The sequence below is a fragment of the Argiope bruennichi genome, chromosome 8 (genome assembly GCF_947563725.1).
Source record: "Argiope bruennichi chromosome 8, qqArgBrue1.1, whole genome shotgun sequence".
In the NCBI taxonomy this organism is placed as follows: domain Eukaryota; kingdom Metazoa; phylum Arthropoda; class Arachnida; order Araneae; family Araneidae; genus Argiope; species Argiope bruennichi.
In genome coordinates this window covers 43,097,095-43,123,343 of record NC_079158.1, presented here as the reverse complement: position 1 = coordinate 43,123,343, position 26,249 = coordinate 43,097,095, and the positions used below count along the sequence as shown (strand labels likewise).

Sequence of the window (26,249 nt, the reverse complement as noted above, 5' to 3'; positions counted from 1 at the left end):
TTAGAAAGAAATGAAACATTTAGTATCTTCTGAAGAATCAGCAAAGGAAATTTCTAAAATTTTTCAGTTTTCATACGATGAACTTTTTTTATATTCAAGGCATGCAAACATACTTCGTAAACAACGTTCTATATCATCCTGTTTACGCTATCTCACATAAAACTTTCATATTTTGTTCACCTTTCTGCAGCTCGCACGAACCGTTTAGCAAGCCAAAAGATCAAAAATGAAAAATGCACTGAGTCGGCGACCCCAAGCGATTTTTTTCCCCTATCCTTTATCCCTTCCCACATTGTACTCTACCGGCCATTGAATCGATGTGGAAATCAACCAAACGATCCTCACCAGGGGGTCCACGGGCGAGTGCTAAACTATATGACAGACGATTTTTCATTTCATTTTTCTCCGCGGTGTCACTCACCAGTGGTTGTTTCGAAACAAGTGGGGGTAAGTTTCATGGTTCAAATCGAAAGTTGAAATGAATGAGCGTAATGGAAAAGGGGAAGGAAAGAGGAGGGATGATTCGAATTCCGTGAGTACCTCCATTTCTTCTTGGGATCGCATGTCTTGAGAATGGTGCAAGTAGGAAAGTGGCGTAATAATCACAGAGGTATGCAGTTGTGTGTATGAAATATTACAGAAATCTTTGAATTAAGATGTTTTAGAGTGAAGTAAAGCGACGGTGCCTGCTGTGGTAATGTTCAAGGTTGATTTATGATTGGATTGTTTCGATTTGCTCACAGTTGCAAGTGTTACTATAGAATGAAAGTTTTGAAAGTTATATTAAATAGAAAAATAAAATAAATAACGGGTGTGGACAAACATCTGAATCAAAAAAAAAAAAATCTCTTTAATGTCTTCATTCTAATCAGTTTGTGAGGAGTCCAAATGGTGTGTGTTTATGTATGAGTAATTTCTGTTTGTGAAAATATTTAATAAAGGAATAATTTGATATTAAACACAAATCATCCTTGGCTTGAAGCTTTAATGTCTTCAACTCTAAAGAGTCGCAACTATTAATGTCGCAAACAACTCTTTAATTTCTTCCTTCCAATAAGTTTGTGAGCTGCCCAAAATGATATGTGTTTATGTATGAGTAATTTCTGTTTTTGAAAATATTTAATAAAGGAATAATTTTAAACACAAATCATCTTTGGCAGTTTGCTTTAATGTCTTCAACTCTTTAATGTCGCAAACAACTTTTTAATTTTTTTCATTCCAATAAGTTTGTGAACTGTCCAAAATGGTATGTGTTTATGTATGAGTAGTTTTTTTGCTAAAATATTTAATAAAGGAATATTTTTATGTTAAATTCACCCTTGGCAACTAGCTGGTCAGGTGGAAGAATAGTTGTATTTAATTTCAATTAACTTTTTAATACACAGCTTTATGTTTATGATTCTCCCAACAAAGTATTCTTAAGAATTAAATTATGACGGACATTAAAGCCGTGTTATTTTAATGGATACTCATCAATTCTGTTTATTGAGGGCATGTATCTTCACAATGCAAGCCAATGTCGTGATACCATTAAAACTAAGGGACTCATATTCCATGTTATCTTTTTCTGTAATGGAATTTCACATTCTGCTTCCTCATGTAAACTGCTTAATAATAAACAATAGATAATATAGTGAGAAAAAAAAGAGAAAAATGAAAAAAAAATCATGAAATTAAAAATTTTATGAATGAAAACTTTGAATTTTATGACAATAATGAAATCTGTTAATAAAAATTACGAGAAAAATTTTTTTTTAAGTTGTCAATGGTTTTGTAACATTTTCGAGACGTCCAAGCCTTATTTAAAAATATATTATTTTATATTTTAAAATGGCGGAAAAACATTTAAATAAGAAGTGTTATGAAATGCTTTATTTATTTCATTCATGAAAATATTTTAATTAAGCTGCTTTATAATATAATATACTTTTGACGATGGTTTATGACTATATATTTTAAAATTTTAATTTTAGATTTTAATGGTTCTTATTTAGTTAGTTCTTTTAAATTTGAAAAATTATGCTTTGTTGTTCTTTCATACCTACATTTTTCTCTGTTCTAATTAAAAGATAATTTTTATAGTGCGAAAAGTTTCTCCGAAAAACAGCTATTATAATTATTGCATGAACTACATTACTTCAATATAAATATATATATAAATATTTACAACAATAAAAACATTACTTTCAATCTTCAGAAAACTATGTTTCATTTTGAATAGTTTATAGTTTGAGTAAATTAAAGAATTGAATTTTTTCTTATTATGAAGCTATGCTATGGGTTGCTGTTAAACATTTTGATAAACTTTAAGCACTTTTAAAGTAGGTACATTGGAATGGCAGTCTTCAACCAAGATTCGATTTTTCAAAACTGAAGCAGCGTTTTAGAATTCAGATCTTTCCTAAATTATTAAATAGTGGATGAAATTAATGATAGTCAAATTAAAAATGAAGATTAGGCATTACAATTATGTGAATGAAGATTATGCATTACATGAAGATTATACATTACATGCATTACTATTACCTGTTCAATTTTGAACTGACATGCTATTTCTATTTAGATTCATTTTCATTCTGTGGGCTAAGGAATATTTTCATGTATTTTTATATTTACACATTAACATTTTTATGGAATCCTAAAGAAATATATATTGCAAAACGATCGAATTTCTTAACTAGATACTATATTTTATGAAAGAAAGAAATTTTAATAACAAATTCTAACTTCACAACAAACAATATAAATAATGTCTTTCTTACATCTTTATATTTTTGTTACAGTTTATGATTACTTTTCTGATTGAATAAAAATTTAATACATGAATTCGTTTCTTTTAGTTAATTAGAAAATTCAAATATCCAGTGAAATATTTTATTAGATTCGGTTTCTGATTCATTATTTTACTCATAGATGGCAGCACAATAAAAACTCTGGGGTTGCAATGACTTAAAATATTGAAGAACTTTCATTTTACCAAAAAGAATGGTGAAGCATTTTTCTTATTTACACTGCATGACCTTCGAAACAAATTTCACCGCCCTTTTAAATAATGAGGGGGAGGAAATAGGGGATGATAGAATTAATGAAAGGGAGAAGCTCCACCCTAGCACGTGTAAAAGGCGGATCGCTATTTTAAAGCTCTTGACCTTGCCTGTATCTTCCATTTGCATGCAAACATTTGAATACGCCCCTATATGAGCAACCATATTATACTACAAATTTATTGTAAGAAGCTTTAATACAAATGGCACAAATTATATTGTTTGTTGTTTTACAAGAACCTCCTGACCTGATGTCATGCTGAAATATATTCAGAACAGGGTACAAAAGTTCACTTACTCTTTAGGTTAAATAAGTCTGTGCGAGATTCAATAATTCTGTATATGTATTTTTTTTTTAATTTTCTTTATTAAACTGGTTTCTTTTACAACAAATTTTCATTTATCATCCTTATTTTTCATTGCAAAATTTTGACCAGTGACACAGAGAATTACTTTTGAAAGATATACTCCAAGGGTTGGGGTCAAAACCTAAAGGAACCGATGGGCAATTCTGAGGCTTCCTTCTTTAATTTCAGTGATAGATTATTTATTTTCTTGTATATGAAGTATACTAAGAGAATCATTAAAATATTCGAATTCGAGATTTTGACGAATCTCCGCAATTTCAAACCACCCCTTGTCCGAAAAACAATTTTGAAACAATTTTGATTCCTCTGTCCGTTTCTGAACATGAAAATTCAAGCATGCTTTGAACTAGACAGATAAACGTGACTGTATGATCTTTACACTACATTTGTAAATTTATATCAATTTTCAATTAAATTAATTCAGAGGAAGTTTATCTGTTCGGCTGTCAGATTCAGGTGATCTCGAAGATTACCAAACACACAGAGCTAAACAGATAAAATTTGGTACATAGATTTAGTATCTATAATGTAGACCGTCCATTCAGAGGAAATTTGTCTAACCAGCTATCCGTTGCAGGTTAACTCGGTGATTATAAAACATATAGAGCTAGATAGGTGAAATTTGGTTCGCAGATTTAGCATCTATAATGTAGACCGTTTATTCAGAGGACGTTTGTCTATCCGGCTGTTCGATTCAGATGAACTCGAAGATTACAAAATATATAAAGCTAGATAGATAAAATTTGTACTCAGATTTGGCATCTATAATGTGTATCTGTATCAAATTTATCCAAATCCGTCAGGGGATTCACTGTCCGCACTTTTATACGAATGTAAACTCAAAAACATGATATCGTAAATGCATGGAATTTTGTATATGACTTTGTGACTACAGATGTCAAATTTTGGTTTTAATTGATCTGAAAGAAGATTTCCAAAATGCATATTTGATTTTCTGGTACTTGTGCATTAACCGGATATCAGCGAAGAATCTCTCATGGTCGATCGTTTATATTATTTTTCGCCAAATGCATGCAGTTAGTACGTAAGTGCCGGTTTTCTTTATAAGAGTAAAAACCACAGAAGTCACTTGCATAAAAAAAAAAAAATTTCAGATCATTGCACTTGCTGAAAATTAAACTCTGGGCACTCATGGCGTTTGCGGCCTTATCCAAGTTTCATATTTTTATGCGGAGGGTGGTGGGAGGTAACATCTTTTTTAGAGATTATGCGAGAAAGTGTTTTGAAGACCATTCCCGCTGACTTTATTTTATCGATTTAATTTTATCTTATCAGCTTTTAAGTAACAATTAAAGTGAAAAAATTTAATTAGTCTTCATAAGATTCGTTTTAGTGTAGCCTAAATATAATTTTAAGCAAAATAGCAAAAAATAACATTTTTAGAACAACTCTAATACTTTAATACAGAGTTTAATTGGACTATTAACTTGTGAGTGCGTGAATGAAATTCGTGAAAAGAAATGATGCATGTAATATTTAAAACTCATTTTTTATTTAATGCAATTTTGTTATGATTCTTCGTTTCCAAATTTATATTACTATAAAAATATTTGCATGCTTTCTAAATTTAAAATATTTCTTTTCTTTTGCATTTCAGTTAACAGTCGCAGTAGAAGAATGGGAAATGTATGAAACCAAAGTTGGTGAGTGTACTTTTTGTAAAAATTGTCAATAATATTCCTAATCACACTTGTCGATTAATCTCTATTAGTATATCATAACGTGATTCTCACAGTGATTTTAATAGTATGATTAGTTTCTTTGCTTTCAAAAATTTCTATTTTAAGTTAAAAAGTTGCTCTGGTAACAAAAAGAACATTCTAGCATATCTTTGAAAATGAGAATTGTATATAAAATATTCATAAAAAATATTATTTGAAAATTTTCAGATAAGTTAGTCAAAAAAATTTGCTAATTTTGTCTAAATTTGCATAGTTTTTTTTCTTTCCAAATTTATTTTGATAATTTTGTGCATTTGTTTTCGATTCTCTTTTCAGTTATTTTCCTAATAAAGAGCTTATTGATTATTCAGTATAATTAATATGATAAGCAAATATTTTTGTGAGAAAAAAATGCATTGATAAGTTGTTATTTTACAACAATCTGTAGGAAATCATTCTTACTGTGTTTTCTAATTGTAATAAATAAATGTCGGGAATATATATATATAAGGGATGTGCTATGTAATTGAGACAAACTTTGAATCATTAGCATTGCACAGCATTGCAACAGTGAATCGTAATATATGCATACCAACATATATTAAAATAGACGTATTATGTAGTCTCCACAAAAACTCGTGATAAATTCATATCAAGACATGTATAAAAATGAGTATACTATGTAACTATGATCAAAAATACTTGAGTATTCTAAGTAGTGAACCGTAATAAATGTATAACGAGCCATAAATTCAATCAACGTGCATTGAAACCAGCTCTATTTTTTATTTTAAAACTTTAACTGGCTGCCATGGCATATAAAAACATAGATATTCCATGCAGCCACTATCGCATATAACCCCAAGTATACCATGGCATCTGCAGCAACGAATCGTAATAAATGCATACCACCATATATGAAAATGGATGTACTATATAGCCTACATAAAAATTCGTAGTAAATTCATATCAAGACATCAATAAAAATGAATATGCTATGTAGCTGTGATCAAAATAGGTAACCACAGCAGTGAGCCGTAATAAATGCATACCGAACCAAAAATTCATTCAATCTGCGATCATTACAACCAGCTCAGTCTTTGATTTTAAAGTATTCATTGGCTGCCATAGCATATATAAAAATGGACGTGTCATAAAGCTGCGATCGCATGTAATCACAAGTCACTGCATTCGCAACTATGAATCGTAATAAATACATACCAATACATATAAAAATGATTGTACCATGTAGTTGCCACATAACGAGAGCCAAAAATCATAATTCATGCCAAGACATATATAAAAAAAGGATATGCCATGTAGCTATGGTAATAATAGGTATCCACGGCAGTGAACCGTAAAAATGCATATCGGGTCATAAATTCATTCTGTCAGCGTCCATTAAGACCAACTCAATGTTTAGCTTTGGAGCATTAACTGGCTCTCTGGGAGTTGCCATGGCTTATTATAGAAATAGATATGCTATGTAGACGCGATCGCATGCATTTGCAAGTATTCTGTGGCATCCACAGCAATGAATTGTAATAAATGCATGTCGAAATATATATAAAAGTGGATGTGTCATACAATCGGAGATGTATTTTAGCATCTGCAGTAATCAGTTGTAATAAATGCATACCAAGACAAATATGTGTCGTATTGCAAACTATAACATAAATATTCTCAACAATGAACCATAAGTAATCCACTGATTAAAAAATTGAAGGGGATTTCTAAAGAACTTGCAAAATATTAAAGAGAAAAAAAAATCGCAATATCTCTTTCTATAGATATTCTTAAGTAAGGTAGAAAAATATAATTAACGAATGAAATGCTATCATAATCGTTTGTAATTTGAAAGGAACCCGGGTGTATAATGAATTAATAAAACATTTCGTTTTTACAAATTACTTATTGTATTGTTAAGATACGACTATATTTTCATAATTAAAGATTTTAATAATTGAGAGGATAATAATTTTATCCAAAGCAATCGGTATCTTTAGAACCAGTATGCACGCCATTCATAATATTTAACTGGTTAAAATCATATTTTATATGTCTCCCAGTGAATTCAAGGTCTAAACACAACTGAGATTATGCAAATCATCCAAAATGAAATATTCCGAGATTCGATTTATATCGGAAGATGCACACTTCCGTGAATCTTTGGCCTTCACCCGTTCTCCAAAACAATACTATTTTATCATCATCTCTATAACAAAACAAGATTAAACAAGAATAAATAAATAACTGAAAAACATCTGCACTCCTGATGGTCGGAAATAATATCTTTTTTTTTTTTTTAACGTAAATTTCCGTGTCTGTTTTTTCCCCTTCTCAACTAACTCTTGCCACAGGCTCTCTCCTTAATTCAGTCATTTAGATTCAGCTTTTCATGGGAAGAAATGCAAACGATTTCACTCATCCCTCATAACGGTTCATTCTATGTGCGTTTAACTGTATGCTTCATAATTTACGTCATGCCTTTGTTGATTCCTTAACCTTTCTCTAACGGAAACTTTCCTTTCTAAATAAAACTCTTATTATACCATTTTTTCTGATCATTATTATTTAATACATACAAATTCATCATATTACAAGGACAAATAAACGTTTCTAAGTGTTCTAAGACATTTGAAAATTGCGCTAAATGACTATTTTGGCTGTAAGGTCACACTTGAGAGGATGCGTGTTATGTTATTTGAGCCCTGGAGCCCTTTTTTTTCTCCTCCCCCCCCCCTCAAATGAGTATTGTTTTGAAAATAGGAGAAATTATTTAATTTATTAATTCTATAAAAGTCGCACACAATACTATAAAACCGCAATTGCTTAAAATCGTTCTAAAGGGACTGAAATATGCGATAAAAATATTATGCAATCATTACTTATGGTCCCGTCTTCCGAAAACAATGCTCGATCTTTAAAAAAAAAATGGAGGCTAGTTATAATATTTTTCTTTTAATATCTCTCTGCTTTTTTAAAATTATTTTTCTTCTTTCCCTTTTTCATATACTTATCCCATTTGTTTTCCTGAAATTATTTTTTCAAAATGGTTTTGGGTGAAAATAATGGAATCTACATGGGTTATGATTTGGCTTACTGAAAAATAAATTTAGTAGAAGCTAATAGATTTTCTTATCTTTATATTATATAATAATTGTTCTTTCAATTTTGTAGTCTTTCAAAAGCAGATGCGCAGGACGATCTTATCTATTCAGCTAGTTGAATTTTCATAAGCGCATTTGATGCAGGGGTGCTTAAAAGTGTGCGACATTAATTATCAATTTTGGGTCAAAAATTAATCATTTATGACTTTAAATGTGATGAGAAAAAAATATGATTACGGCTTGACAACTGTTAATTCCATTATAATACTTAAACATTTTAATCAGTTAAAAATATTTAATTGTTTTAAAAGTTTATAAATTAAGATTAATATATTAATCGAAAGATAATTGTAAAAGTATTAAATAAGATGAAGCGTAAAAAGTAAATAAATAAATTGTAAAAGTAATATTATATAAAAATCCACAAATACGTGTGTATGCATAATCGAAATGTATAAAAATGTATAAATGCATATTGGTCATTGGTGTTGCAATAAGAAAGGCAGGAGCATTAATGTGCCGGTTATTAGTCTTAGGGTGCAACTTGAAGATAAAATGCTAATTTTGGTACATGGAATTCTGTTTTGTTTCGATAAATATAACGAGAAAGGGTGGAAAAAACTACACCGCGATAATGTTAATTTCATTTCGCCACTAGATTTGTTATTTTTAAAAATAATTTCATGCACTCAATTATAAATTATTATGTAAATTAGGAAATTTTCATCAAATTATTTCACTCCTAAGTCGTATTAGTTACATTTGTAAAAGATATTCTTCTGTGATAGAAGTAGAAAGCCGCAGGGATTATTTTATGTTAAGGAGATCCATGTAATTTCTTTGGGGCGCCACAACAATTGAGCCTATCATACGCATATCATCATTTTGACCCATCATGCGCAATTTTCATGTTTTCGTCGATTTCCATCTTAATAATAAATATTGGATTGCTAATATGCATTTAACTACTGGTTTTTGATAATTTATGCTATTGAATTATCCATGCTTTGAATAATGCAGGAATATTAATAATTTCTATCCGTATATATTATCCATGCATGAATATTAATAATTTCTTTACTGTCGAGAATTTAAAATATTTCTCAAAAATTCAATAGCATAAATAATCCACGCTTATCATCATTTTGTTTCATCATTCGCAATTTTCATATGTTTGTCGATTCCCTCCTTCATAATAAATATTGAATTGCTAATATGCATTCAGCTATAGGTTTTTGATTATGTATGCTATAGAATTATCGATGCTGAAATACAAATTACTAAATATTATTGATTTTTTTAATGTCAGGAAATTAAAATTTCCGTAATTTAAAAACAATTTTTATATTAATATATATTTTTATATATTTATATTAATATATATATATATATATATTTATTTGTATTCAGTTATGTTCATTCATTTATTCAACACCAGTGAGAAAAACACCAGTGATAAATCCTTTGGTGTGAACGTTTTCATTAGCTTTCCGAGAGGAGAATAGAAAGGAGGAGGCCAGAAGGCACATCGAAATGAAGGAATTTAAATGCAGTAACAAAATTTACAATATTTCTCAGATATTGCAGATTTCCTGCAATTTACAGGAAAATATAAAATATACATATGGAATAATTTAAATGAAGTTATAAAATTTTACAGTATTGAACAGATATTGCAGATTTCCTGCAATTTCCTGGAAAAAATAAAAAAATATATATGAAAGAATTTAAGTGCAATATTAAAATTTGTTTAATTGCACAGATATTGCAAATTTCCTGCCATTTACAAGAAAATATAAATAAATATTTGAAAGAATTTAAATGCAGTAACAAAATTTACAATATTGCACAGATATTGCAGATTTCCTGCAATTTACAGGAAAATTTTAAAAATATATATATGAAAGAATTTAAATGTAGTAATAAAATTTACTGTATTGCAAATTTTCTGCCATTTACAGGAAAATATAAACAAATATTTGAAAGAATTTAAATGCAGTAATAAAATTTACAGTAATGCCCAGATATTGCAGATTTCTTCCAATTTACAAGAAAATATGACAAGTATGTATAATAAATACAGCAATTATAATCAATAGAATATATCAAGTATTAACTAACAGCAATTAAATTCTGCCTAAAATTGATGAGTTTTGCCAGAATCTTGCAATTTGAAAGTAATTCAAGGAAAAGTACTAAACAATGTAATGAGGAGGGGGGGGGGATGTCATAGAAACCAAACAAGTCCTATTTACTACATGAACCATTATTTTGGTGTTGTATAGAAGTTTCTTTTGCTATGTTATGTTTGGCAATGCATGACAATTGTAGGCTTTGGTAAGGGTCACATAAACTTTTCTTTGCTTACAAGCGTATAAATTTTTCCTTGCCTAGCAATGCGTGAATTTTTCTTTGCCTTCGGTACATGAATCGTTTTTTTGCTTGGAGGTACCAAATACCTCTTCTATGGCCCTGACCAACCCTAACTAACTCATATCAAAGCAGCTTTTATGAACATAGATTTGGGAGTCGTGTTTAACTTGTTCCGACTCCATAAAAGATGCTTTTAAGTTATCTCGCAAGTCCATCTGTGAAACACGTAAATAACAACAAAAGATGTTCTTTTTCCGAGCCCCCAACCGCGGACAGGTCTGACCTCTACCCGCAATAAAGGTCACAGAGTATGCCACTCAATGAGCTTCTAATTGGAACCTACTGAATCCGGTTTCTTCTCATCAAGAATCCGCTGTCTGTTTTAAAAGTGTCGAACAAATGGCTGTGAAGTTGGGAATTCGATGGGTGCGACAGGTATTCGAAGTTCCGTTCGAATGTGCCAAGATTCGGTGTATTTCTCTCTTTCCACCTACCCTTCGGGTTAACCATCTCACCCCTGCCCCGTGTTTGATTAACATTTTTTTTAATCATTTCTTGGATCAATAAAATAAAAGGCTAAAACTATTCATTTTCGAAAAAAGCACGCATGTTACTTCAGATACTTATATTTTTTTATCAGAATGAAAGTTATTGCTGAAATATGAAATCCCTTACTTCATAGAAGATAATCAGTTATTTCGTGAAACAACTAGCTGAAAAAAGCACGCATGTTACTTCAGATACTTATATTTTTTTATCAGAATGAAAGTTATCGCTGAAATATGAAATCCCTTACTTCATAGAAGATAATCAGTTATTTCGTGAAACAACTAGATAATCTGTAAAATAACTAATAAATCATGATATTATTTTAATTAAATAGCAAGGAATCTTCTGAAATAACTGAATAGTATGCTTTAATTGTAACATAATATCTGAAAAAAATCCCTTACTAAACAAAAATTATTTTCGACGAATCAAAATTTTATCAAGTTACAACAAATCCTGTGAAGAATACGTTATTATTTTCGAATAATTTTTTTCTTCTTATATCAATTCTCCATTTTATTCTTATCTTCCAAATATAAAAATTTACTTTTACGTAGACTATATTAAATTATTATTATTGTATTGCACCATATTTTTAAACTTGATTATTAAATATTATGCATACTACATTTAAAAAAAAAAAAAACTTTGTTTTTATGAAATAATTTTGTCTAAATAGTAAAGCTTTATCTGCATTCATTTTCTTACTTTCATCTATTTTTATATTGTTAAATACAGGTGAAAGTAATGGCTTTTAATGTAATGGTAAGGCACGTTTTCAAAGCATTTTCTGTCCATCGGTATATTTTTAGAAGTGCCAAAAACGTGCTTAAAATGTCTGTATAATAAAGTAATAAACTTTAAAAAATAAATTTGGCTAAAAAATTATTATTATTATTATTTAAGATTCTGAGTCACGAATTGAACTTTGTTAATCCGTGACCCAGAATATTACTTCTGGTTTTATATTTAGTAGCGGATTTGGATTTCCAACTTGGCTAAAGACCCCCTCAACTCTCAAGAGTCTGAGGGGGGGATGTATATACGTCCCAAACATCAACCTTAGACCACATTATGACAAAACATTATTCCATTTATGCCCCTTTTTAAAGAAAACTGTGACTAGAGAATTAAAAACTTGTCGAAGCCTTCATGCCATAAAAAGATTTTGTAGGATTATTTTACCGATTATCAATCGTAAATATGGAAAATAAAATTATTTTTATTTATATGAGTTACTTATCAGTTTTAATTCAGTTACAGTGAATTATATTCGGAATTATTTAACTACTACACCACGTTTCGCCATTGTATTAACTTGAGCTGCTTTTGCATATAGCAGATTTTTTTTGACATCAAAAAATTGCGTCGTCGTCTACCTTATATCATGAAAACAGTTCCCATGGATTAGAGCTGAATATTGACAACGTTTGTATAATTGACGTTTAAAACCTAAATTATGATCAGAGAAATCAACTGTTTTTTAAATATATTGAATTATATTTGGGACTATTTAATTGTATATAAAACAATATAGATTTGTGATCATTAGAATTGTCGCTGTTTGCAACAAATTTCGAAATATTCTGCTCTGTATTTTCCGAAATTCCTTTACATCAAATGTCTGTCTCGTCGTCTACCTCCTATCATGGAAAATTTTTCTTTCCCTTATATGAAAGCTTCTAAGAACAAGAAGACTTTTTGCTAAACTCCACCCCAGATGTAATTTTTTTCCTTTCACTTCTTATCTGCATGTGTCTGCAGAACTTAAGACTGGAACCGTCACCTGCTGCCACTCGGAAGTCATTTTACGGAAACTATCTCTGACCATCACTCTAAAAAAAAAAATTATCTTCCTCCCCATGACCTTCTAGACATGCAACGATAAAAACATATTTGGCGCAGAAAAAAAAGTAGCGTAATTGGTGCAGAAAAAAATAGCATTTTCGCTTTTATCTCACCGTTGGACAACATTCACTTCGTTTTTATTAGCAAATCTCCATTCTTGTAGCCCGTATCTCTAGGCTCTTTGTAAATTTTTGACATAATGACAGATACGAGATGATTATTCAAGCTGCTTTTTGAATGGGGAGTGTTCCATTTGTTGGTGTTCGAGAGTGCATCCCTCGGGCTAGTCCAGCGCTGGCCCTTCCTCGGATCAGTGAGCCGAGGTTAATATATATATTTTTTTAAATCTAAATAGCGGAAGAATTTCCTTTTTGACCTGCCCGTTGGTGCTGGATTTGACAACTTCGATTTTCTTCCCAAGAAGAACCGTTAGATTTAATGGAAGTTTTTGACCTATAGACGTATTAACGAAAATGAGAAGGAAAGTTGAACTTCTTTTTATATATATATATATATTTGAAGTACTTGAGTGAAATTTGTTGATTTTTGAACTTCAAATTGACATTTCGGAAATGACTTTTCCGGTCTTCCGGTCTTTTTTTTTTTTTTACTTCTTTTCTCTATTTCTCATGGATTTGAATGTATTATTTTGAAACTTGTTTGAGTGTCTTTTTTACTCTGCCATTAGGATAATTGGGAAGAAAAAAACTCCGGATATGTTACCGACTTGGAATTGGAGTACTTGCAATCTTTTCTTCCTTGATTGTTAATGATATAAGTTTGAAAAGTAAAGTAAACGATCAAAAGGGCAAAATAAGTTCATTTTTTAAACATTTTTTTTACTTATTTGATTCGTTTAAAATGGCTTTAAAATTTCTCAGTAATGCCGCCTTGTAAATATTCGTAAATGCAGTCGAAACCTTTATAACTGAAAAGATAAATATTTACTAAAGTATTTTAATACTTTTATTGTGTTTTTAAATGAATTCCGTTTTTCGAAAACTTCTATTACAATAAAAATCATAATCAATAGTCACATTTCGATTATAATAAGCATACATAATTTTTTATTTGAAAATTTTTGTTCTATATAAAACTTTTATGCGATATACTGTTTTCCTAATTGGAAATTTTAAGCTCTTGGAAAAAATTATTTATAGAGACCCTCAATATTTACGAAAATTCGAGATACAGTGCTTTAATTTTATCTCTGAATAATGCACTAGTCTAATATTTTTTATAGCAGTATCATCCAACTTTTTTGCCTTTTAATATTAGTAAATCGTAATATAATATTACGATTTATGCATATTAATTACTTCGTATTCCAAGCAAAAATACTTTATGCATATTAATTACTTCGTGTTCCAAGCAAAAATACTTTATGCATATTAATTACTTCGTATTCCAAGCAAAAATACTTTATGCATATTAATTACTTCGTATTCCAAGCAAAAATACTTTATGCATATTAATTACTTCGTATTCCAAGCAAAAATACTTTATGCATATTAATTACTTCGTATTCCAAGCAAAAATACTTTATGCATATTAATTACTTCGTATTCCAAGCAAAAATACTCTATGCATATTAATTACTTCGTGTTCCAAGCAAAAATACTCTATGCATATTAATTACTTCGTATTCCAAGCAAAAATACTCTATGCATATTAATTACTTCGTATTCCAAGCAAAAATACTCTATGCATATTAATTACTTCGTGTTCCAAGCAAAAATACTCTATGCATATTAATTACTTCGTGTTCCAAGCAAAAATACTCTATGCATATTAATTACTTCGTATTCCAAGCAAAAATACTCTATGCATATTAATTACTTCGTATTCCAAGCAAAAATACTCTAACTGCTGAAAAATTGTACCTCGATATTTTAATACAATCCCCCGCATTAAAACTCTCTGAATTACAAAATATTCTTAAAATTTTCTTTGTCTGCCTGTGAGCGCGGGAACTTAACCACGCAGCCAACTACATATATAAAATTAAAATTTTACTAAAATTGTACAAAATAATCTTAGGGACACACAAATTGGATTAAATGGCTTAATATTCAAGCTATCAGGAAAAAAACATTAATCGGCTTTATTATTATTTATTTATTTATTTAGACCATCAATAAGATCATTGGCTATATACCCAGTAAATATAAATTCTGAAGTTGGAGCAGTTGAATACACCACAAAAATAGTGGCGTGATTTGAATGCTACATACGCCTTTAGAGAAGGCTTCTCTAACTTCTTGAACTTTTCTTGTCATAACAATACAAATACAAGTGAAAATACCTAAAGGATCGCTCTCTAAACTTCTTGCTAAATCTGTTGGGACTTGATAACAGATATCAGATTTCAATAGCTCTACGGGCAGCGATGGCCTGGTGGTAAGATCTCGGCTTCGGAACCGGAGGGTTTCAGGTTCGTGTCTCGATTCCACCAAAGAACCGTCCTGTAAGGAGGTCTGTTGCACGTTAAATTCGCCATGACCCCAAACGTCCTCCTGCTGGTGTGGCGTGGTGTGGAGAGGGGGATGCCAGCTCAGGTGTCGTCCTCGTCATCTGACCGAGGTTCAAAATGACGAGGTCCGTCCCAAAATAGCTCTAGTGTTGCTTTAAACGGGACGTTAATATAACTAAACTAAACTAAACTGAATAGCTCTACAGTAATAACTCAAAAGGTTTCATCTAAAATTTTAAACATACCTATGATTAAACTATATACTTAACAACTGTCCAAAAAACAATGACAACGATTGGAGGTGCTTACACTTATTGCTCTGTTTAGATGTTTGAGCGATTGGTCATAATGTCTGCTGTGAAGACAATCAATGCGGCACTTTATAATTCCAAATGTCGGCGTCCTAGCAGAAGGGTAGCGCGTCTCCCCCGTGATCTGGGGATCCTGGGTTCGAGTCCCGGTTTGGGCATGGTTGTTCTTCCGTTTTTCTATCTGTGAGATGTGTGAATATGCCCTCCTGTAAAAAGGGGTTGTGCAAGCGAATGAGCGATGTGTAGTTAAGTCGTACTCTTGGGCCTAGTTGGCACTATAAAAACAAGAGACGCTCCCCTCAGACTTAAATCGCTGTCTTCGTAACAGCAGGTTTGTCCATGGCAAGTGCCATAAGAAAGAACAACAACAACATAATTCCAAATATCAATTAGGGGTACAAGAATATTAAGCACCGTACACGCTAACCCTTAACACGCCACTGGTAAGATCGATTTCTTCACACCAGCTACTACCTCGCCAAGAGCGATGGTTCTTCACCCTTCGTGTCTATTACGCCCTTCTGGATCGCATGATCTTCATTATGGTAATAAAAGTTACCGACGCCCCTCTCCAACTGTGTCACCAGACCCAGACAAACACAGAAATACGTAGGCCCAGGTATTCGTAGGCACTATCCCAGCCGCAGGAATCTCGTTCGACACCCAAATGGCATTGTTACATTGTCATCAAGAGCATGCTTTTTTTTTTCTCGAAGCATTAGGAAACAGTCGGGCGGCAACGATTTGTGCTCCGTTTTGAAACTCACGGTATCAAGTTTCTGTGATAATAAACGGGTTCATGCTCTTTTGAGACATACATTCGTGGGTGTCTTCTACCAGATCTTTGAACCGAAAAGCTGTTGCTGATGCCAGCTTTGAGTGCAAGGTTAGCCGCTTCATGCAGCGAATTATTAAAAGTTGGTATTATTTTTCCATTCATCTGTGTTTTATTTCCTGTGTTGTATTCACGCTGTCTCAGGTCGGTACCACTTTGTGGTGTTGTTCTTTTGTCTTGGCTGATTTGGGATGCATCAAGGTCAAAGACACTACGAGGTTGGAGATGATTTCCAGCTATTAAAGAAATGTTATATAAAAGTAGATCGCTTTTATTTTTCAGGGTTTATTAATGGAATAGTAATCTCACATCCTGGATAGTTGTAAAATTGGGTGTATTGGTCACATTTTGTGCAAGCATCTGTTATAATCAAGGCCAAGAAGTTACAGGGAAGGCATGTTGGAAGCTCAAAATGGCACTATGATTAGCGTTTTATTCTCTTCCTAAAGGACAAAGCTGTCGGGGATTTTTTTTTCAATGCATTGTTGATGTAAAATAGTCATTTTATTTTATACAAATCTTGGGAACATTTTTCTTGCCCATAAGAAAACTTTTTGAGTGGATCCTGAACACAATTAAGGATGTTATTTATTTGTATAGTTTTGAATGTTATTGTTTACCTCAGTAGAGACATGAAAATAATTGCAATCTCTGATTATTTCCACTAATACTAATGCACCTTAAATTTGCATCGATAATATATTGGATCAAGGTTAAAGAACAGTAGTGAAATCTTTGGAAAAGTTTTTAAGTATGTACAAGAAAGAGAATGATGTGTCTGGGTTTTATAGGGGCCGCGATGGCCTGGTGGTAAGGTCTCGGCTTCGGAACCGGAGGGTTTCAGGTTCGTGACCCAATTCCACCGAAGAACCATCGTGTAAGGGGGTCTGTTGCACGTTAAATCCGTCATGACCAAACGTCCTCCCGTTGGTGTGGTGTGAAAGTTTGGAGATGGGGGGTGCCAGCTCAGGTGTCTTCCTCGTCATCTAATCGCGGTTCAAAATTACGAGATCCATCCCAAAATAGCCCTAGTGTTGCTTCAAACGGGACGTTAATATAACCAAACCAAACCAAACTGGGTTTTATAGTATAGAAGCTATATTTTCACGAGATTATGATTTGAAAGTTCCACTAAAGCATGCTATCAAGAATTTGGATGGATTAAGAAACCTTAATGTCTATAAACTTGCATTTAAATCATTTTATTTACATATAAGATTTTCTCTGTGGTCTCTTTGCCTTTATTTTTATCATCCCCTAAAACAATTTTCGGTGAAATTTTCGAAACTTTTTTTATTATATGTTTGGACATTGATTTTCCAATGAATAATATTTAATACAATCCACTTTTATGGATTTAATTTTGAATAAAAAGGAGATTATTGCCTGTGCTTACTTTGTCTTGTTGATAAAACGGATAGATGATAATGCTGTAGTAATATTTGTTTCTTCAATTATACAAGGATTCTTTCTATTATATTATAGTTTCTATATCTTTTGATTTCACAAATTTTTAGTTATTAATTTTCCAAAAAAATTAATTATATACTATACTTAAAGCATATATCATCAACCTAGATAACCTAATAGTAAATAGTAAAGTAACTGAGTAAATAAAATGAAAACTTAGAAGAAAAAAAAGGGTGATTTTACCATTATGCATAGCCAAAGGAACCACAGCAAGGGGGGCACTTTTCCATCAAACGAATTTTTTCCAAATTGAAAATGGTAAAATATATATAAAAGGCGATCAGCATTTGATTGAGAAATTGTTGGTCTTAACAACACAAAATCTCCGTGATATGCGTTTCAAAGTACGAAGGAACGAATGAAATTAAAAAAGAAAGGAAACATCCGGTACAGGTGATCTTTTTTTTAACCTCGAACTCTAAATCTTTTTTGGCATGCAATAATTAGGTTGATATTTTGCATTAGTGCATAGACAGTTGTTAAATATGGATTGCGCTTCCATATGTTAATTATGCTTCGGGACTAATATATGCTACGATTGTGAGTGAATTATTATAAAGTGAATGTTGAATTGTGTTTATATTAGGGACTGTTCATCAATCTTTTCCAGTCATTCATTTTTCGAAAAACCAGAATATTGCTTTCAATCTTATTTTTAACCTTTTCGTATACGAAGTAGACAAAGAGAAAGTGCTGTAAGCGTCAAAATTTCAACCTCGAGATTTTGATGAATCTCCACTTTTTTATATCACCCCTGCATTATGGGAGCACGTTTTTAGATTTTTAGAAACGACTCTGTGAGACTGTGAACATGTTAACTCAAAAAATTAATGCTCTATTTATCAAATTTAGTGATGATTTTTTCAGTCAATTTTGGGTGAAATCCATCCATGAGAAGTGTGTCCGTTCCGTTTATTCTTTCAATGTATTTAAGAATGCGATAATTCAAAAATACTAAAAAACTAAATGTATGAAATAAAGTATATAGAATTTATCATTAGAACTGTATTGAATTTTTGAACAATGTCTTTCAAAGGATTGACCGTCTGTCGGTCTGTATGTTTCCGAATATATGAGTCCGATAACTGACTATTGCAACAATTTAGATAATTGAAATTTCATGTATGGTTTTGTCATCTGTTTTGTAGGTCTCCAAATTTTAGTCTCTGTCGGTAATAAATTAGACATCCAAAATACATTTCAGTTTTCTTTATTGTACCTTAATTTGATGTTCAAAACGTGCCATATTGTGTTAATATATAAAAAGGATACTTTGCGTATGTTTGCGCCCCTGGCTTTACTTGGCGATTTTTTTGGCGACTTGCTGATATTGTTTGCTGATTTATAGTGAGGACCGTAAATATACTCGAGTACCCGAGAATTTCGAGGAGAAACATTTCCAATAATTTTTCAACTTGAGGTTAGAACTTTCAGGGAACATTCGAGGATATAAAACAAGAAATTGTAATCATCAAAGATTCTGAACTCAAGATTTTGACTAATATTCTTTTATCAGTTTTTTTCCGCTTCTGAAAAGCATCTATGAATATAAGTAAAAATGCTTTGAGATAGACAAATGAAATTTGGCATGTAATCTTCACACCCAGTTTGTATAGCTCTATGAAATTTTGAACTCTATCTTTCTATGAACATGATTTAGTACACAGTTTCAGCCTATAAAATGTAGATTTATATCTTAAATACATCAAATGTGCTATCTTAAACTGCATCCATACAGGACTAACTGTTTTTCGGTGTATGCATTCATAAGGATGGAAGCGCAATACTAAAACACACACAATTACTTAATGAAATTTAGTCCACAATTTTTGAATGAAATATGTCAAAGAGTTGACAGTCTGTTATTTTCTTTAACGTTACAAACGCGTTAATTCAAAACGCAATGACTTAATTAAATTAAATTTCATATACTATCAAATGACTATAATTGTAAATTCAGTCAATCGACAAAAAGCTTGTCCAAAATGCACTATCAGTCTTCTTTACAATAATACAAAGCACAAAGCGCTGATGAGTGGAACTCTAAAAATAAAAATCTGAGCACATGGCTTTCAAGTTCTTGTCCAAGGCCCCATAATCTTTCTGCGAGAAGTAACGTTGATAGCATCTTAGTTAGGGGGTGAGCAAGAAAGTTTCTAGAAGACAACTGAAGATGGAGCAATAATATATAAACAGGAATAGGTTCATCCTAACAAAGACTATTTTTTACAACCAGAATAAAATAGCAGAATGTTTTATCAATATAAATCTTTTTTGAGGTGATGAAATTGTTTTTAAAGATATTTTAAAAAGTGTTTTATTTTGGAAAGCAATAAAGGTCAGGAAATTTTTAATGCAATATTTTAGTAATATATTTTCATAAACAACAATTAGATAATATAGGCAAGATTTATAGTTTTTAACGAAAAAATGTATACTGCTTTAAATTGTCTGATTTTAAAGAAGAAAAATAGAATACCGCAAAGCGGACCGAATTTATACTTTTTGTCAACGAATAATATTTATTCAAATTTTGTGTTTGTATGTGTGTGAAATTAAAATGAAACTTCTGGCGGTGAAACTGACTGAAATGCCAAATTGGTATCTTCAAACTTACAAACATTTTACGAAAATAATGATCAACAAATCCCGTATTGTAAATCTCATCTTTTATGATTATTCGAAAAAATTTAAATAAATAAAAAGCGAAAATTATATAGAATTTCTGTATTATAAAAACACATACCATTTATTTGTGTTACTCCAAAGCATTATAAAATGTTATTTTGCATCGAAGATAAATTTCAAGGTCCCTATCGATGTAAAGATATTTTTTTTTAAATTTTATATTTTATAGAATGAAAAATGCTTTTTTTTGGTGGGGTTAGGGGAGGGGTTGAAATTATTATTCGTTATTCTATGCGTGAAATAATATTGTAATTTGTAGATATTTTTGTTCAATTTTCTTGTACATATAGTTTGCCGGCATTGTTATATAAATTCTATGAATTATATCATGAAATTTTAGAAAGCGATTGTTGGATGTTACGAATATTTTTTCCCTGCTTTGCTTTTGATATTAGATGACCTTCTTTGAACAGAAGATGCTTTGTTGTATATGTGCGGCTTTGCTTTTACAAGTATTATGCCTATGATTAGTTTTTCAAATCGAGTTTAGAAAGCTCTGGAATTTGTTTGTTTTTCAACCGCACTGTATTTTCGGGCGATATCAAACAGTGATTTTTTTTTTAACTTTTTTTTTCTTACTTTTCCGTTATAGCAAATTTACAGTTATTGAAAAAAATGATAAAAATATTAACATAATAAATAATTTCTAAAGGAATTTAAAACCCATTTTTTTTATAATGACGGTCTATACGAAATGAAATATCTTATAGTTTAATCTTCAAAGAATTTCACTAGGGTATCAATATTTGCAATGTCACTTTTGCTCCAGTAATACCGGGGCCGCGGTGGCCTGGCGGTAAGGTCTCGGCTTCGGAACCGGAGGGTTTCAGGTTCGTGACCCGATTGCACCGAAGAACCGACGTGTAAGGGGGTCTGTTGCACGTTAAATCCGTCATGACCAAACGTTCTCCCGCTGGTGTGGAGGGGGGGTGGGGGTCATCCTCGTCATCACCAGCTCAGGTGTCATCCTCGTCATCTGACCGCTGTTCAAAATTACGAGGTCCGTCCCAAAATAGTCCTACTGTTGGTTTAAAATGGGACGTTAATATAACCAACTAAACAAAAAAAGCTCCAGTAATATCAATACTCTGACGTTTCAAACGCCTATGCAAATCGATAAAATCGACAAATAATAAAATCAACACATGCTCGCATGATACACGCCACATGTTTTACCTTATTTTAGTTTTGGAATCTTCTATTGAAAAAAAAAAAACGAATGTAACTAGATTGTAGACCAAGAATAGTTAGATGATGTGTATTCATAATGATAGCACATTAATTGACCTTCTTAAAGACAAAAGCTTTGTCTATAACAACTTATGAATGTTATAATTAATAATGAATGATGATTAATTAGGCTGAATTAATGGACCTTCTTAAAAACAAAAGCTTTGTATATAACAACTAATGAATGTTAAAATTAATAATAAATGATGATGAATTGGGCTGAATTAACTTACCTTCTTAAAGACAAAAGTTTTGGCTATAACAACTAATGAATGTTATAATTAATAATGAATGATGATTAATTGGGCTGAATTAACTGATCTTCTTTAAAGCAAAAACTTTGTCTATAACAACTAATGAATGCTATAATTAATAATGGATGATGATTAATTGGGCTGAACTAATTGACCTTAAAAACAAAAGCTTTGTCTATAACAACTAATGAATGTTATAATTAATAATGAATGATGATTAATTGGGCTTAATTAATCGACCTTCTTAAAAAAAAGCTTTGCCTATAACAACTAATGAATGTTATAATTAATAATGAATGATGACTAATTGGGCTGAATAAATAATTTAATGAACATATAACAATAATTTAAATTAAACATGTTATTTGATACTTTAAACCGAAAAGAAGAAATGTAATAGATATTGTGTGAATTAGGAAACTTATGTGTTAATGTAATGTTAAGAATTTTTTAAATTTTAAATGTGGTTTCGTAATTTGAGAAGCATTTTTAGTTAAAATTAATGAATATATATATTTTAGCATCCATATTTTCGAAATTACAATGGAATAAATATGAAGAATATCTATAAAATTAATGAATATATATACTTTTTTCATTTTTAGCATCTATATTTTCGAAGTTACTATGGAATAAATATGAAGAATATCAAAATTTGTACTTGGACATTGCTTTACCGTAAGTATTATCTTTTTTTTTTTTTTTGGCAGTAATTTTTTTTAAGTTTATTTCAAGCATTTTTTGTGAACTATTTATTAGCATATTATGAAATAGTAATATTCGAAATTGGGAAAAAAATATTTACTTGTTTATCTTTACGACCTCATCAGAAATCGCCAAAAAAAATGCAAATCGTCGCCAACCATCTTTGAGAAATCTTAACAAAATCTGAAAATCGCCAAGTAAACCTGGAAGAAAGGCATAAAAATAACCAAGTACCAAAATATATGCTCTTTAATAAATCATCATTTGTCTGTTTTTCAAAATTGCGAGCAAAATTCCAATCAAAAATCTCTTATATTGCTTCAAAGCCAGATATAAGTAGAATTAAATTAAATTAACTCATTAATTAATTAGTGAGTTAATTTAATTTAACAATTAAATTAACTCATTAAGGAATTAGTCAGTTAATTTAATTAATTGTATTTAAAACATGACGAATTTATAAGATGAATGAAATGAATATGTAAATAGACTTTCTTCAAAAGTTTTTGAATTTTTGGATTTTAAAAAGTTTATTAATATAAAAACTTTTTTTGTATTTTGTTTAGTTTGTTGAAGGAGAAAGAAACTAACGATGAAGATTTCGTTGCTCTATGTCAGTTGAGACAAGGGGCCGCAAAATATTCTTTGGCAGCTCTTCTGGAGTTACCGGTGAGTACAAAAATTTGATTAAAACCTGTTGTATTAAAAATGATTTAATTGATAACAATCTTAAATAGAGCACTCATCTATTGAATTGTCAACATCTGGCTGAATTTTGAAGTCTTCTTAAGGAAAACTTGTGCTTTTTTGTGTTCACATGTGAAAAATTATAAAAGATTCCTACCATTTCAAACGCAGTGTTTAAAAAAAAAACAGAAAGTATTCCGATGTAATACGTAGATTTTAACACAGTAACAATTATTATATTTAACTCGGAATTTTTTATTAGCAATAATTATAGCATGCTACAGTAAAATTTAATATTCATGATAAAATGATATGTATTTCTCTTTTAAATTAGAAAATATATTTTTGGATAAAGATTCTTTAATTCATTTAGGATGATGTACAGGTTTTATTCACTGAAATTTTTTAAAAAAATTATTCCGTTATTTTTAGTTGTTAGGAACATATCTAGACATTTAACCCTTCCGAGTTGGCATCTCTTGTTTATTTAATATTATTTTGACTTTTTCGGATATAAAGAGAAAATATTTTAATCATGAAAAAATCTCACCTCTATATTTTAAAGAATCTTTGCATTTTAAACTTAATTGCATTCTTCAAAATTATTTTTGGATTCGTATCCGTGATCTTGGCATTATTTTCATCTGCGTTATATGAATACGACGAAGAACGAGCTGAACTAACGAAATTTAGTACATTGTTTCACATAAAATCTAATTTAAATATCAGATATTTATATAAAATTTTGGATAAAACCCTTCAAGAAGAAATTTTTAGATAGTAGGTCCTTTTGTATGCAATGTTATTGAAGCTACACCCTCCCCGTGGAAGCATCCAGGCTTGAATTTAATGTCAATCAACGCGATAGTAAGGTGACAGGAACTATGTTTGAATCCTAATGGCCATCATCGACCACAGTAAAATCTCTCCATTAGTAGATACGTGCCATCATTGAAATATAGGTTATTCGATCCCACAGCCTTATTATACCAGGAAAGTGGTAACCAACCATTGTACAAAAATCATCTCAACCCCATATATAAGTTATTTCCGATTAGAATTTCGCACATGTGTAATCCCTTCCAAAGTAGATAAATCCCATCATAGAAATATAAGTTTTTCGATCTTATAGCCTTAATACATAAAAAAAAATGAGAATCAACCACTATACATAAATCATCTCATCGCCATATCTGAGTTATCTCCTTTTGGAATTGCGCACGAAATTGTTTTGTTATTGTTGTTGAAAAATGTTAATTGTTAACGTATGTTAGGAAAAGTTGTTAACCTATGGGTTTCACATAAAATTATATGTCTCTAATTTTGTAAGGCAGTCACATGTTATATCCTTTATTTTTATTATATTCTGTAGCAGAGATGGAAAGATACGAACATAGAGTAAGTGTGACAAAATGTATTATGTTTATTTTTAAATTATTATATATTAATTATTGAATATTTATTAAATTATTTTTTCCTGTGTTGTGTAATCAGCACTGATTATTTCCGGAGTGGAATGTCCAAAATATTATCAGATCTTATTTTGCATTGTGTACCACCCTGTACCATTCATTTAATACATCAATCACAACTCATTCATTCATATGCAATTTGATTACTCTAAATATTTTCTGTTTCCTGTCATTTGTAAAAGCATTCAAAGTCTGGAATGAATAATTGTAATGATAATAATAATAAAAAAACACAAAAAACAAATCCGTCAATGTTGCACGTCTAAGAACATTAGCTGCATGACGTGAAATGTAACAATCTGCAGTAATTGCAGCTGTAGACATTTCCTCCTTTCCTAATTGGGAAAGTTTTGCATTAAACTCAACAAAGAACTGTCTTGTATTCGGAATACCAGACCTGCATATCGATTAGCACGTGCCCATAATTGAATAGAAGGTTCAATTGGTGTTTTATATGAATGGGAGAAACAGATAATAAAAATCTAATCTTGAACTACATGTTCAAGGAAATGCGAAGGCATTAAATGTTTTATTTTGCGATTGTAAACGGGAAACATGACATAAAATGTGTTCGTGAAGTCGTAATATTTCTTTTTGAATATTCGTTGCATTGTAATAAAGGTTGCTAGGATTTGTAATAATAATAGTATGTTAATTTGTTACATATGTTGTAAGAAAAAAGGTAATTGCTATGTTATAAGTTCACGTGAGGTATTAATAGATCATAAAGATATTTATACCATTGTGACAATTCTCTGAAGAGTGTCTTGTTGCACTTAAAAAATATTTTTGAATGAAAAGAAAAAGAAATTATAAAAATATGATTGCGTATAAAAATTGTTTCATTGTATGCTAACTGTAAGAGGCGTAGAAATTATGGTCTGAGGATATGATGCAAGTGCTATTAAACGAAGACGAGTGAAGAATAAAATAAATTTATTACCAAAAGTTATGAACATAAATTCATTTTTTTCGACGTAATCGCTGTAAAGATTCACACATTCATCGTATCGGTAGGCCAGTTTTCTGATATCCACTTTGAAAAACGTTGCTTGTTGTGATGTGATATGTGCCTTAACCTTCCGTTGAAATTCCACCTTCCTCTCTGATCTGGAAGCTCTTTGATTTCTCTTTTAAGGAAAGAATATGG

At 30.7% G+C, this 26,249-nt stretch overlaps 1 protein-coding gene across 4 annotated transcripts in view; it reads left to right on the top strand.

The window, feature by feature from the left end:
• LOC129981100 (uncharacterized) overlaps nucleotides 1-26,249 on the top strand; it is a 577,941-nt gene that overhangs the window by 218,520 nt on the left and 333,172 nt on the right. For all 4 annotated transcript variants that reach the window (XM_056091770.1, XM_056091772.1, XM_056091773.1 and 1 more), the window contains exons 5-7: nucleotides 5,031-5,076; nucleotides 22,841-22,913; nucleotides 23,507-23,609. In XM_056091770.1, the coding sequence (XP_055947745.1) occupies nucleotides 5,031-5,076; nucleotides 22,841-22,913; nucleotides 23,507-23,609 (222 nt within the window). The remainder of the gene's footprint in view (nucleotides 1-5,030; nucleotides 5,077-22,840; nucleotides 22,914-23,506; nucleotides 23,610-26,249) is intronic.